This window comes from Oncorhynchus masou, chromosome 5, assembly GCF_036934945.1.
Source record: "Oncorhynchus masou masou isolate Uvic2021 chromosome 5, UVic_Omas_1.1, whole genome shotgun sequence".
NCBI classification, from domain to species: domain Eukaryota; kingdom Metazoa; phylum Chordata; class Actinopteri; order Salmoniformes; family Salmonidae; genus Oncorhynchus; species Oncorhynchus masou.
This window is the reverse complement of record NC_088216.1, coordinates 13,114,343-13,126,492: the sequence shown is the minus strand read 5'-3', so window position 1 is coordinate 13,126,492 and position 12,150 is coordinate 13,114,343. Positions and strand designations below refer to the sequence as shown.

The following is a 12,150-nucleotide window of genomic DNA, read 5'->3' as shown; positions in this document are numbered from 1 at the left end:
CTCTGTGTCTCTCTGTGTCTCTCTGTGTCTCTCTGTCTCTGTGTCTCTCTCTCTCTGTGTCTCTCTGTCTCTCTGTGTCTCTGTGTCTCTCTGTGTCTCTCTGTGTCTCTGTGTGTCTCTGTGTCTGTGTCTCTCTCTCTCTGTGTCTCTGTATCTCTGTCTCTGTGTGTCCAGCTGTGTCTATGGCGTGCAGCTCACCATCTGCAATGTTTGTGATACCGGGAGCACGTCAGCTGGTGCGTGGTAGCTGCAGTGTTAGTAATAACGGACAGCTTTACTGTGCAGACACGGAGGACCGTCTCTCGTGGGTGACGTGTCCGGGTCCGTTGCATTTCTAACTGCCATGGGGAGAAAACGGCTGGCTGAAAACGCTCCGGCTCACGGCGAATGACCGCACACCGAGAGGCGAGCGAGCAGAGGCTGCTAATTCAACAACCAAATGCAATTGATTTGACATACAAGAACACCAGAAGCTATCGTCAGAGCTTTGGACTCTATAAACTTTTATATTTCTTAGTTTTTCTTGTCTAAAATTTCCCCCGATATTGGGTGTTTGGACTGGAGAGAACGGAAGGTGAGTACATCATAAGAGATGGAGGGAGAGGGGGACTCATTTAAGGTTAACTTGAGTGTATCAATGTGGTATCATGTGGTATATGCAGTACTTAGATGTAGAAATGCAACCAGTGTTTCTGTCTCTCTCTCTCTTCTGCACTTCCTTTTCTCTGCATGCTCTCTCTTCCTATATTTCTCTCTCTCTATCTCTCTCTTTCTACGTCTCTCTCTCTCTCTTCCTCTCTCTCTACAACTCTACAACTCAGACCAGAGGGAAGAGGGGATACAACTCAAACTAGAGGGAAGAGGGGATACAACTCAGACTAGAGGGAAGAGGGGATACAACTCAGACTAGAGGGGAGACAACTCAGACCAGAGGGAAGAGGGGATACAACTCAGACCAGAGGGAAGAGGGGATCCAACTCAGACTAGAGGGAAGAGGGGATACAACTCAGACTAGAGGGAAGAGGGGATACAATTCAGACTAGAGGGGAGAAGAGGAGACAGGTTGAAGGGAATAAAATAGTTGTTGTTATCTATCTTCTCCTCTCACTCTCCTTCTCATCTCCTTTTTCTGTCTGTCTGTCTGTCTGTCTGTCTGTCTGTCTGTCTGTCTGTGTACAGATGAAGTGGGTAACAGGTGTGTATGATGGTGGTCTCTTCACAGAGAGCTACTGTAACATCTGCAATGCTCAACTCATCTCAGAGTCTCAACGCAAGGCACACTACGAGGTTAGTCTCACACGCACACACACACACACACACACACACACACACACACACACACACACACACACACACACACACACACACACACACACACACACACACACACACACACACACACACACACACACACACACACACACACACCTGTAAATGCCCTGTAACAGTTTCATTTGTCTTGTCTCTTGTCCTCCAGAGTAAGAAACATGCTAACAAGGTCCGTCTCTTCTACATGCTTCACCCTGAGGACGGAGGACCTCTCTCCAAGAGACTGAGACCTGACAACGCTGTACGTCTGTGTGTGTGTGTGTCAGTGTTTGTCTCTTTCTCGCATCCCTTCTCTCTGTTTCTCTACCTCTTCCTCTGCCAGGCCAACTAACAGTCAGTCAGACAGAATGTTACCTCTGCTAGGCCAACTCTTTGTACGTCTACGTGCAGTGTGTGTGTGTGTGTGTGTGTGTGTGTGTGTACAGTCAAAGCGCTCTGTCCCCATGGGGGGCACTGGTCCAGCAGTCCTGTGGGTCTGCAGATAAAACTCAGCTTCCTTTGATCTCTGCAATGAATTGGGGAGGTTGAATCTCTCTCACACAAACACACACATCTCTCTCTCCTCTCTCTCTTTCTCTCCTATTTCTGTCTCCTCCAGGATAGTGAGGAGACAGCTGTGGATGATAACAAGTGTTGTAGTCTGTGTAACATGTTCTTTACCTCAGCCATAGTGGCCCAGTCCCACTACCAGGGAAAGACTCATGCTAAGAGCGTCAAACGAGTGTTGGGCTCCTCACCTACTATTTCTACTACCCCTCCCACAGGTAACACACACACACACACACTTTCCAATAAACACACACACACACACTTTCCTTAATAAACATGTTTCATGAATACATATATGAATTTATATGAATCCTTATTTCCTGTGTCACAGACTCCTCCCCCAGTTCATCCGACACGCACCCTCTGCCAATCCTGCCTCCCCCAGCCCCTCCCATTACCTGGCTAGTGACCAATGGCAACACAGCGTGTAGGTCGTGCTTCCTGTGTGGGGCATGGTTCAACAACCCAGCGATGGCCCAGCAGCACAACGAGGGGAAGAAGCACCGGCGGAACGCAGCCAGGAGACAACTACTGGAACAACTAGCTGATAACCTGGACAGCAACCAGAACACAGGTTAGAGGTCAGGAATACAGCCAGGAGACAACTACTGGAACAACTAGCTGATAACCTGGACAGCAACCGGAACACAGGTTAGAGGTCAGGGGTTAGAGGTCAAGGATTAGAGGTCAGGGGTTAGAGGTCAGGAATACAGCCAGGGCACAACTTCTGGAACAACTGACTGATCATTTGGATATGAAACAGAACACATGTTAGAGGTCAGCTGTTAGAGGTCAGAGGTTTGGGAGATTAGAGATCAAACTAGGGTCAAAGGTTATGGCAGGTGTAGCTAGGCTCAGGGTCTAAGATTATATAAAGTATGATTACAGGACCGGTGTTATGGTAGATTTAGGGGGCGTGGCCCACCTTACCATACCCTGACATACCTCCTTGACCGACCAAATAAAATATTTAAATATAGATGATTTATTTGACCTAGATGCACGCCGACAGAGACAAATACATCTCAGATAAAGCATCGGAGCGAAACAGCGACTGATATTATATAAGAACGGCTGATAGCAGGTTAACACCATCTGCTTTAAGTCACTCAGGAAACAGTCTTTCAAGAAGATCTAAACGAATGTTCCCATGAAACTGATTGACATCAAATTATTCACGTGCAGTCTGGACCTTTCACCTGTAAAACGTGAAGGATTATCATTAGAGCAGACGGCGTTAACTGTTAGCTGTTCTTATATGATATCAGGCTCTGTTTCCTGAGTGGATTAAAGCAGATGGTAACTATTAGCTGTTCTTATATGATATCAGGCTCTGTTCCCTGAGTGGATTAAAGCAGATGGTAACTGTTAGCTGTTCTTATATGATATCAGGCTCTGTTTCCTGAGTGGATTAAAGCAGACGGTGTTAACTATTAGCTGTTCTTATATGATATCAGGCTCTGTTTCCTGAGTGGATTAAAGCAGACGGCGTTAACTATTAGCTGTTCTTATATGATATCAGGCTCTGTTTCCTGAGTGGATTAAAGCAGACGGTGTTAACTATTAGCTGTTCTTATATGATATCAGGCTCTGTTTCCTGAGTGGATTAAAGCAGACGGTGTTAACCAGGGGCGGACTGAAACAATAATTCAGGATTCCACATTACAAAATACAAACATTTGAGACTGATCAACAAGTAGCCTATCCGAACACTGAGTTTGCTTAGCAACAATATAAGCTCAAGAAACTCCTGTACTCTCTGATGGGCATGTTTCCAGGCCTGCATGCCTCCTTTGACAAATGCACCTTCACTGGCTGAAGGTTTTACGAATGCAAGACAAACTGAGCAGAACAAGTAGTGAGTTACTTCATAGTATGTCAGCCATTTTCTGTTTGTGACATCTTTGGAGTGGAATACATTGGGAATGACTCTTTGAGGGGTTTGTTTTGGGTGGTACTGAAAAAATAAGTCAAAATCCTTGGACTGAGGACGGGAAAAGTAATCAAATGTATTTTCAGTGCTTTTGCTGTCCATTTCTATTTTCCCTGTACTGGGCTCTGAACCTCTCTCTCTCTCTCTCTCTGCACATCTGGTTGCTCTGCAGAATGAGATTAACATTGTAAATAACCTAAACTTAAACTTGTATTACTTGTGCAGTCATCGATTGTCTGCCCCCCCCCCCCCCCCCCATTAAAGTCCTACTGATAATCTCATAAATAAAGAACATATGAATCTAAAATCATAGTCTACATGTTTAGGGTTTGTGCTCTTACGTTGTCCTGAAGGTTCCTGCTCTGAGTCTGACTGAACTGACCACCACCTCCAGTTCTGCAGGAGCACCTGAAGCTCTAGTGCTGCTGCTTCCTTCTGCACCTTTACAAAGAAAGGACTCTATTATCATACTCCCTATCATTAGTGTATCAGTAGGCTACATTAATACAGCTCTGGAAATAATTAAGAGTGATGTCTTGAATTTTTCCCAGAGCTGTATATTATTGTAGTGTCTTGTAATGCTGGTACTAATGGCGCTAATGATCTTTGTCATTGCCTGCACTGTGTCACACAGGCTACTGTGTTACGTTCATGGTTAGGTTACTGTAGCCAGTTTCGCTGTAGAGTGTATGTGCACTTTCCCTAGTTTATGTGGCATGAGTCATGACCCAATGCTGGCAAGTCCAGTCCAGGTTTACCATTTTTTTACTAGTTGAAACATATTGCCTTCAATGTCATATAATGATCGCTATGTTGCACTCATTGCTATGATATAACTCATCCACGAAGACGTGCAAACTGTTTAGCCGACCGGCCGTTGTGCCACTATTATTAGCTGGGCTACTTCGCTAACCATGCTGGGTGTGTGTGTTTAGCTAGTGTTTTTGACTGACCTGGTCCCTTACTGGCGAACATGTCACTTATTTTTGCAGCATTTAGCTGCGTCTGTGGCAAGGGCCTTTCTCTTTTAATTTTCTCCCTCTCTGCTCCACCTTTCCTTTTCGTCTATTTCGCCGTGCGACTTGTCTGAAATGTTGTTGGTAGGGAAGCAGGTAGACCGTTGCTATGCGCGTCGCGGACAGGCCTGAGGTCATGTTTGGCGCGCATCCTCGCGCGGGGACACAGCAGCGAGAGAGTGAGAGTGTCCCTGATGACTGGATTCTCCTCAATTTATTCCTGCTTGCTGTATTATGGCTGGTCAAGTTCACTAGTCACGGTAGGAGCTAAAAACGAGCCTCAGAGAACCGGGACATGTCCCGGTGCACCCGACAGCGTTAACCTACTATTAGCCGTTCTTATATGATATTATGCGTGGATTCCTGAGTGAATTAAAGCAGATTGTGTTAAATAACTATTAGCCGGTGTTATATGATTTCAGGCGCTGTTTCCTGAGTGAATTAACACTTGACAGTGATGAGGGCCTATTTTGAAATGAGGTATGCCTAACTTGGTGTTTGAGTGTAACGTTTGAAGATCAATGTTACACATAGGCCTGTTCTACAATGACATCTGTCGATACAAACTTTAATTGAGAAATTAGGATGTCGTTTAAAAAAGTATATTTTGCACTCCCTCACCTAAAAACAGCACTACACCACTGAAATCGAAGGAAAGGTGGCAGGTGCACTGTTCGGATCGTGGGATTATATTGGACAAAAGTGTGAAGGTAACCTACTTTTTGAAGTGATTTGTTTGACAATCAGATTGTGTTCGTGCCACATTAAAAAGGGAATACATTTTTACAGTTAAATTACACTCAAGAGTTCACACATAGGAGGTCCTGTGGAACAAAGTTGCCCCCAATGGAAATCAAATTCCCGTCCAACTGATTAGTTCTGGCCGGCCCTGTATGATTAGACAGAGATCATATCACATGAGTCCAGGACGTGTCCATAGGAGACAGGTGTTCCAATCATTTGATTCAGTTCCATTATGATCAAATTACAATCATTTGATTCAGTTCCATTGTGATCATGTTCCGATAATTTGATTCAGTTCCATTGTGATCCATTTCCAATCATTTGATTTGGTTCCATTGCGATTCAGTTCCAATCATTTGATTCAGTTCCATTGTGTGTTCCTGTGTACCCCCAGGTTTGAGGAGCAGTTACAGCTGCAGTGTGTGTGATGTCACTCTGAACTCAATAGAACAGTACTACGCGCATCTCCAGGGCTCCAGACACCAAAACAAGTGAGTGAGTCTGTCTATCTGTCAGTCAGTTGGTCGGTCTATACCTCTATCTTTACCTATAATCCTGACATATACCCCCCCCCCCTCCACACAAACACACACACACACATAGTTTGGGAAGGGAAAGGCTGTCTGGGTTGCCAAATTGGGTAGAGAGAGGCTGGCTGGCTGGGATGCCAGATTGTTAATGGAGATGCTGGCTGGCTGGGTTGCCAAATTGGGCAGGGAGAGGCTGGCTAGCTGGCTTACGAGCTGAAGGGTTGGTTAACATATTATGTAAGAACAGGGTCACTGCTGGGTTGCCAGATTGTGAGTGGCAGGCTGGCTGGCTAGATTGCCAGGTTGGTGAGGTTCTAACACACACACAAGGTGGTTCAGAGGGCTAAATGGACTGGAACCAGCTGCCTGAGAATGGAATACAACACTGCATTCTGTCCATCTACATTATAGAGTAACGCCGGTCGGTCGGTCCATGTATTGATTGGTGTTGGTTTCTGAAAGGCTCCGAGTGATTCCATTGAGTTTGATCTACTGGGTGTCTAATCTGCCTCAGCCAATTCCCCTCTCCTTTCTCTTTGTAACCACACTGGTATTGTGCCCTAAATAGCATGGCACGCTATTCCCTATATAGTGCACGACATTTGACCTAAGCCCTGGTCAAAAGAAGTGCACTATATAGGGAATAGGGTGCCATTTAGGGTGCATTTTGTTCCGACTCCTCAGCCAATTTTTTATTTATTTTACCTTTAGTTAACCAGGCAAGTCAGTTAAGAACAAATTCTTATTTTCAATGACAGCCTGGGAACAGTGGGTTAACTGCCTGTTCAGGGGCAGAACGACCTTGTCAGCTTGGGGGTTTGAACTCGCAACCTTCCGGTTACTAGTCCAACGCTCTAACCACTAGGCTACCCTGCCGCCCCAATCTCTCTCTCTGTAATGACACAATGCCTAATGAATTATAGGCGGTGGGTCTGTATGTTTTATTAGTAGAAATATTATGTGATTAAGGCCACTATTCTGTTTACCTCTCTTCGTCTCCTCCTCCTCCTCCATCTTTATGTTGGTATTGTTATCTTGTATTATGTCTTGATGTTGTTGCATTGTCCAGAAGGAACCTGCCAGTTAGCATTTAGTTGGATGGTGTTTACCATGTGTATCCTGTACATACAACTAATAAAACCTGACATTTGAAACACTGCTGCCTCCTCAATACACACAGCGCTAATGGAACTCTCCTCCTCAATACACACAGCGCTAATGGAACTCTCCTCCTCAATACACACAGCGCTAATGGAACTCTCCTCCTCAATACACACAGCGCTAATGGAACTCTCCTCCTCAATACACACAGCGCTAATGGAACTCTCCTCCTCCTCTCCTCCTCAATACACACAGCGCTAATGGAACTCTCCTCCTCCTCTCCTCTAATCTTCCTCAATACACACAGCGCTAATGGAACTCTCCGCCTCCTCTCCTCTAATCTTCATCAATACACACAGCGCTAATGGAACTCTCCTCCTCAATACACACAGCGCTAATGGAACTCTCCTCCTCTCCTCCTCTAATCTTCCTCAATACACACAGCCCTAATGGAACTCTCCTCTTCCTCTCCTCTACTAATCTTCCTCAATACACACAGCCCTAATGGAACTCTCCTCTTCCTCTCCTCTACTAATCTTCCTCAATACACACAGCCCTAATGGAACTCTCCTCCTCCTCTCCTCTAATCTTCCTCAATACACACAGCGCTAATGGAACTCTCCTCCTCTAATCTTCCTCAATACACACAGCGCTAATGGAACTCTCCTCTTCTAATCTTCCTCAATACACACAGCGCTAATGGAACTCTCCTCATCCTCTCCTCTAATCTTCCTCAATACACACAGCGCTAATGGAACTCTCCTCATCCTCTCCTCTAATCTTCCTCAATACACACAGCCCTAATGGAACTCTCCTCCTCCTCTCCTCCTCTCCTCCTCAATACACACAGCGCTAATGGAACTCTCCCCTTCCTCTACTCTACTAATCTTCCTCAATACACACAGCGCTAATGGAACTCTCCTCCTCCTCTCCTCCAATCTTCCTCAATACACACAGCGCTAATGGAACTCTCCTCCTCCTCTCCTCCAATCTTCCTCAATACACACAGCGCTAATGGAACTCTCCTCCTCTCCTCCTCTAATCTTCCTCAATACACACAGCGCTAATGGAACTCTCCTCCTCTAATCTTCCTCAATACACACAGCCCTAATGGAACTCTCCTCTTCCTCTCCTCTACTAATCTTCCTCAATACACACAGCCCTAATGGAACTCTCCTCTTCCTCTCCTCTACTAATCTTCCTCAATACACACAGCCCTAATGGAACTCTCCTCTTCCTCTCCTCTACTAATCTTCCTCAATACACACAGCCCTAATGGAACTCTCCGCCTCCTCTCCTCTAATCTTCCTCAATACACACAGCGCTAATGGAACTCTCCTCCTCTAATCTTCCTCAATACACACAGCGCTAATGGAACTCTCCTCCTCTAATCTTCCTCAATACACACAGCGCTAATGGAACTCTCCTCCTCCTCTCCTCTAATCTTCCTCAATACACACAGCGCTAATGGAACTCTCCTCCTCTAATCTTCCTCAATACACACAGCGCTAATGGAACTCTCCTCCTCTAATCTTCCTCAATACACACAGCGCTAATGGAACTCTCCTCATCCTCTCCTCTAATCTTCCTCAATACACACAGCGCTAATGGAACTCTCCTCATCCTCTCCTCTAATCTTCCTCAATACACACAGCCCTAATTGAACTCTCCTCCTCCTCTCCTCCTCTCCTCCTCAATACACACAGCGCTAATGGAACTCTCCCCTTCCTCTACTCTACTAATCTTCCTCAATACACACAGCGCTAATGGAAATCTCCTCCTCCTCTCCTCCAATCTTCCTCAATACACACAGCGCTAATGGAACTCTCCTCCTCCTCTCCTCCAATCTTCCTCAATACACACAGCGCTAATGGAACTCTCCTCCTCCTCTCCTCCAATCTTCCTCAATACACACAGCGCTAATGGAACTCTCCTCTCCTCCTTTCCTCCACATCCTCTCCTCCTCAATAAACACAGTGCTAATGGAACTCTCCTCTCCTTCTCCTCCTTCTTCTCTCCTCTCCTTCTCCCCTCCTCCTCCTCTCCTCAATAATCACAGCACTAATGGAATTGAGTTCTAGAAACTGTGTGTGTGTGTGTGCGTGCTTGTAGGACTATTTCTCTTTCCATCAGAGTTTGGTAACAACAGTCCATGACAACACATGCAGTAACACTAATCAAATATAATTACAGAAATGGAACAGGGCGAAGCTCTGGACTTTATGCCAGGACATGATTAATATAGACACAATATTAAGTCCCAGAATCCATACCAAATGGCACCCTATTCCCTATATAGGGTCCATAGGGCTCTGGTCAAAAGTAGTGCACTATATAGGGAATAGGGTGCCATTGGGGATGCTTCCCAAGTTGAGAGCAAATTGTAGTTGTTATTGATATTAATCTTATGAATCGTGAAAAATGTCATAATAAATGTTATTGATTCAATTAGGAGGCTTGGTTAACGAGCTGCATATTTCTCCATTTCTGACTTTAATCAGATCATTCTTTCTTTTTTAAAGAAGAACATTGTTAGTTTCTCTCCCTCTTCCCTCTCTCATGTCTCTTTTGTCTCTCCAAGTCATACTTACATGTATCTCTCTCTGGGGGTGTAATTGAATGATTCTTAGTGTAATTGAATGATTCTTAGTGTAATAGAATGATTCTTAGTGTTATAGAATGATTCTTAGTGTAATAGAATGATTCTTAGTGTTATAGAATGATTCTTAGTGTTATAGAATGATTCTTAGTGTTATAGAATGAGAGTTCTAGAATGGTTCTTAGTGTTTATAGAATGATTCTTACTGTAATAGAATGGTTCTTAGTGTAATAGAATGATTCTTAGTGTTATATAATGGTTCTTAGTGTAATATAATGATTCTTACTGTAATATAATGGTTCTTAGTGCAATAGAATGGTTCTTAGTGTTATAGTGTAATATAATGATTCTTATTGTAATATAATGATTCTTAGTGTAATAGAATGGTTCTTAGTGTTATAGAATGGTTCTTAGTGTTATAGAATGGTTCTTAGTGTTATAGAATGGTTCTTAGTGTAATATAATGGTTCTTAGTGTTATAGAATGATTCTTAGTGTAATAGAATGATTCTTTGTGTAATAGAATGATTATTCGTGTAATATAATGATTCTTACTATAATATAATGGTTCTTAGTGCAATAGAATGGTTCTTAGTGCTATAGTGTAATATAATGATTCTTACTGTAATATAATGGTTCTTAGTGTAATAGAATGGTTCTTAGTGTTATAGAATGGTTCTTAGTGTTATAGAATGGTTCTTAGTGTTATAGAATGGTTCTTAGTGTAATATAATGGTTCTTAGTGTTATAGAATGATTCTTAGTGTAATAGAATGATTCTTTGTGTAATAGAATGATTATTCGTGTAATATAATGATTCTTACTATAATATAATGGTTCTTAGTGCAATAGAATGGTTCTTAGTGTTATAGTGTAATATAATGATTCTTACTGTAATATAATGATTCTTAGTGTAATAGAATGGTTCTTAGTGTTATAGAATGGTTCTTAGTGTTATAGAATGGTTCTTAGTGTTATAGAATGGTTCTTAGTGTAATATAATGGTTCTTAGTGTTATAGAATGATTCTTTGTGTAAAAGAATGATTATTCGTGTAATAGAATGATTCTTAGCTCCCAGCTCTGTTCTCATGAGTCAGTGGAATGTTGTCGGTATGACATCACCCCCACTCTTGCCCTACTCTCTTCCTCTTCCTCCTCCTCTTCCTCCTATCTTTTTCTCTCTCCCTCATCTCTCTCATTCTTTCTATCTCTAATTTATTGTGTCTGTTGTTTACACCTGTCTCTCGTCTGTTTCAGTTTGAAGCAGCACCAGAGATGTGTTGAGTCGGCCGGTCTGTGACTTCTGCCCCACAGTGGAAGGATGACCAGAGAGAAGAAGCAGCCAGAGAGAGACGGACTGGAATTGTGACGTCATCGTATGCCGTTTGTGACGTCACAGTGCAGGTGTGACTGGTTGGACTAAAACAGAAACAGAAAGAAAAGAAGGTCAGACACAGCGATGATGTCACATGCACAAACTTTTTCTGATGATGTCAGTCACCCACAGAAATTGACAAGAACACTTCTCACACTTTGTCATCTGACACACACACACACACACACACACACACACACACGCAGACAGTTGTGCCAGAGTTGATTCACGGTCCTTAAAGCACTTTGAAACATATTTCTGTGTATCTGTCCTCACTTTTGTCGCAATTAGATGCATGTTGGATCCTTGCCAGACACATGAGCATCCATCCATGTGTGTGAGAAAGAGAGAGAAAGACAGCAAGAGAAAGAGAGAGACAGCAAGAGAGAGAGGAAGGGGGAGAGACAGGGGGAGATATAGAGAGATAGAGAGAGAGAGAGAGAGAGAGAGACAGCAAGAGAAAGAGAGAGAGAGAGGGGGAGATATAGAGAGATAGAAAGAGAGAGAGAGAGAGGAAGGGGGAGAGAGGGGGAGATATAGAGGGAGAGAGAGAGAGACAGCAAGAGAAAGAGAGAGAGAGGAAGGGGGAGAGAGTGGGGGAGATATATATAGAGAGAGAGAGACAGCAAGAGAGAGAGGAAGGGGGGAGAGAGAGAGAGAAGGGACTCAGGGGGTATGCTAATTTAGCATAGAGTAGACCGAACTCACTTCATTAAATTAATCAAAACAGGAACATTCTACATTTGGCTAGAAATTCAAAAGGAAATGATCCTAACAGAGAAAAATGTCCTCCTGTGTGCTACCTATATCCCCCCACTAGAATCCACATACTTTAATGGAGACAGCTTCTCCACCCTGGAGGGGGAAATCAATAATTTCCAGGCCCAGGGACATGTACTAGTCTGTGGCTACCTAAATGCCAGAACCGGACAAGAACCTGACACCCTCAGCACAAAGGGGGACAAACACCTGCCT

The 12,150-nt window shown here is 43.8% G+C and overlaps 1 protein-coding gene across 1 annotated transcript; it reads left to right on the top strand.

The window, feature by feature from the left end:
• The first annotated feature begins 1,179 nt into the window (after positions 1-1,179).
• LOC135526225 (zinc finger matrin-type protein 4-like) lies at positions 1,180-11,550 on the top strand. Its single transcript, XM_064954400.1, has 6 exons — positions 1,180-1,287; positions 1,478-1,570; positions 1,928-2,093; positions 2,210-2,452; positions 5,966-6,062; positions 11,058-11,550. The coding sequence occupies exons 1-6, from the start codon at positions 1,180-1,182 to the stop codon at positions 11,098-11,100; spliced, it is 750 nt and encodes a 249-aa protein (XP_064810472.1). The 3' UTR covers positions 11,101-11,550.
• Positions 11,551-12,150: the final 600 nt, after the last annotated feature.

Excerpts from the sequence above, each read along its gene's own strand:
- LOC135526225 (XM_064954400.1), top strand. The coding sequence starts at position 1,180 with ATGAAGTGGGTAACAGGTGTGTATGATGGTGGTCTCTTCACAGAGAGC. Across the intron at positions 2,094-2,209 it reads TTCTACTACCCCTCCCACAG|ACTCCTCCCCCAGTTCATCC; the intron begins GTAACACACACA and ends CCTGTGTCACAG. Across the intron at positions 6,063-11,057 it reads GGCTCCAGACACCAAAACAA|TTTGAAGCAGCACCAGAGAT; the intron begins GTGAGTGAGTCT and ends CGTCTGTTTCAG.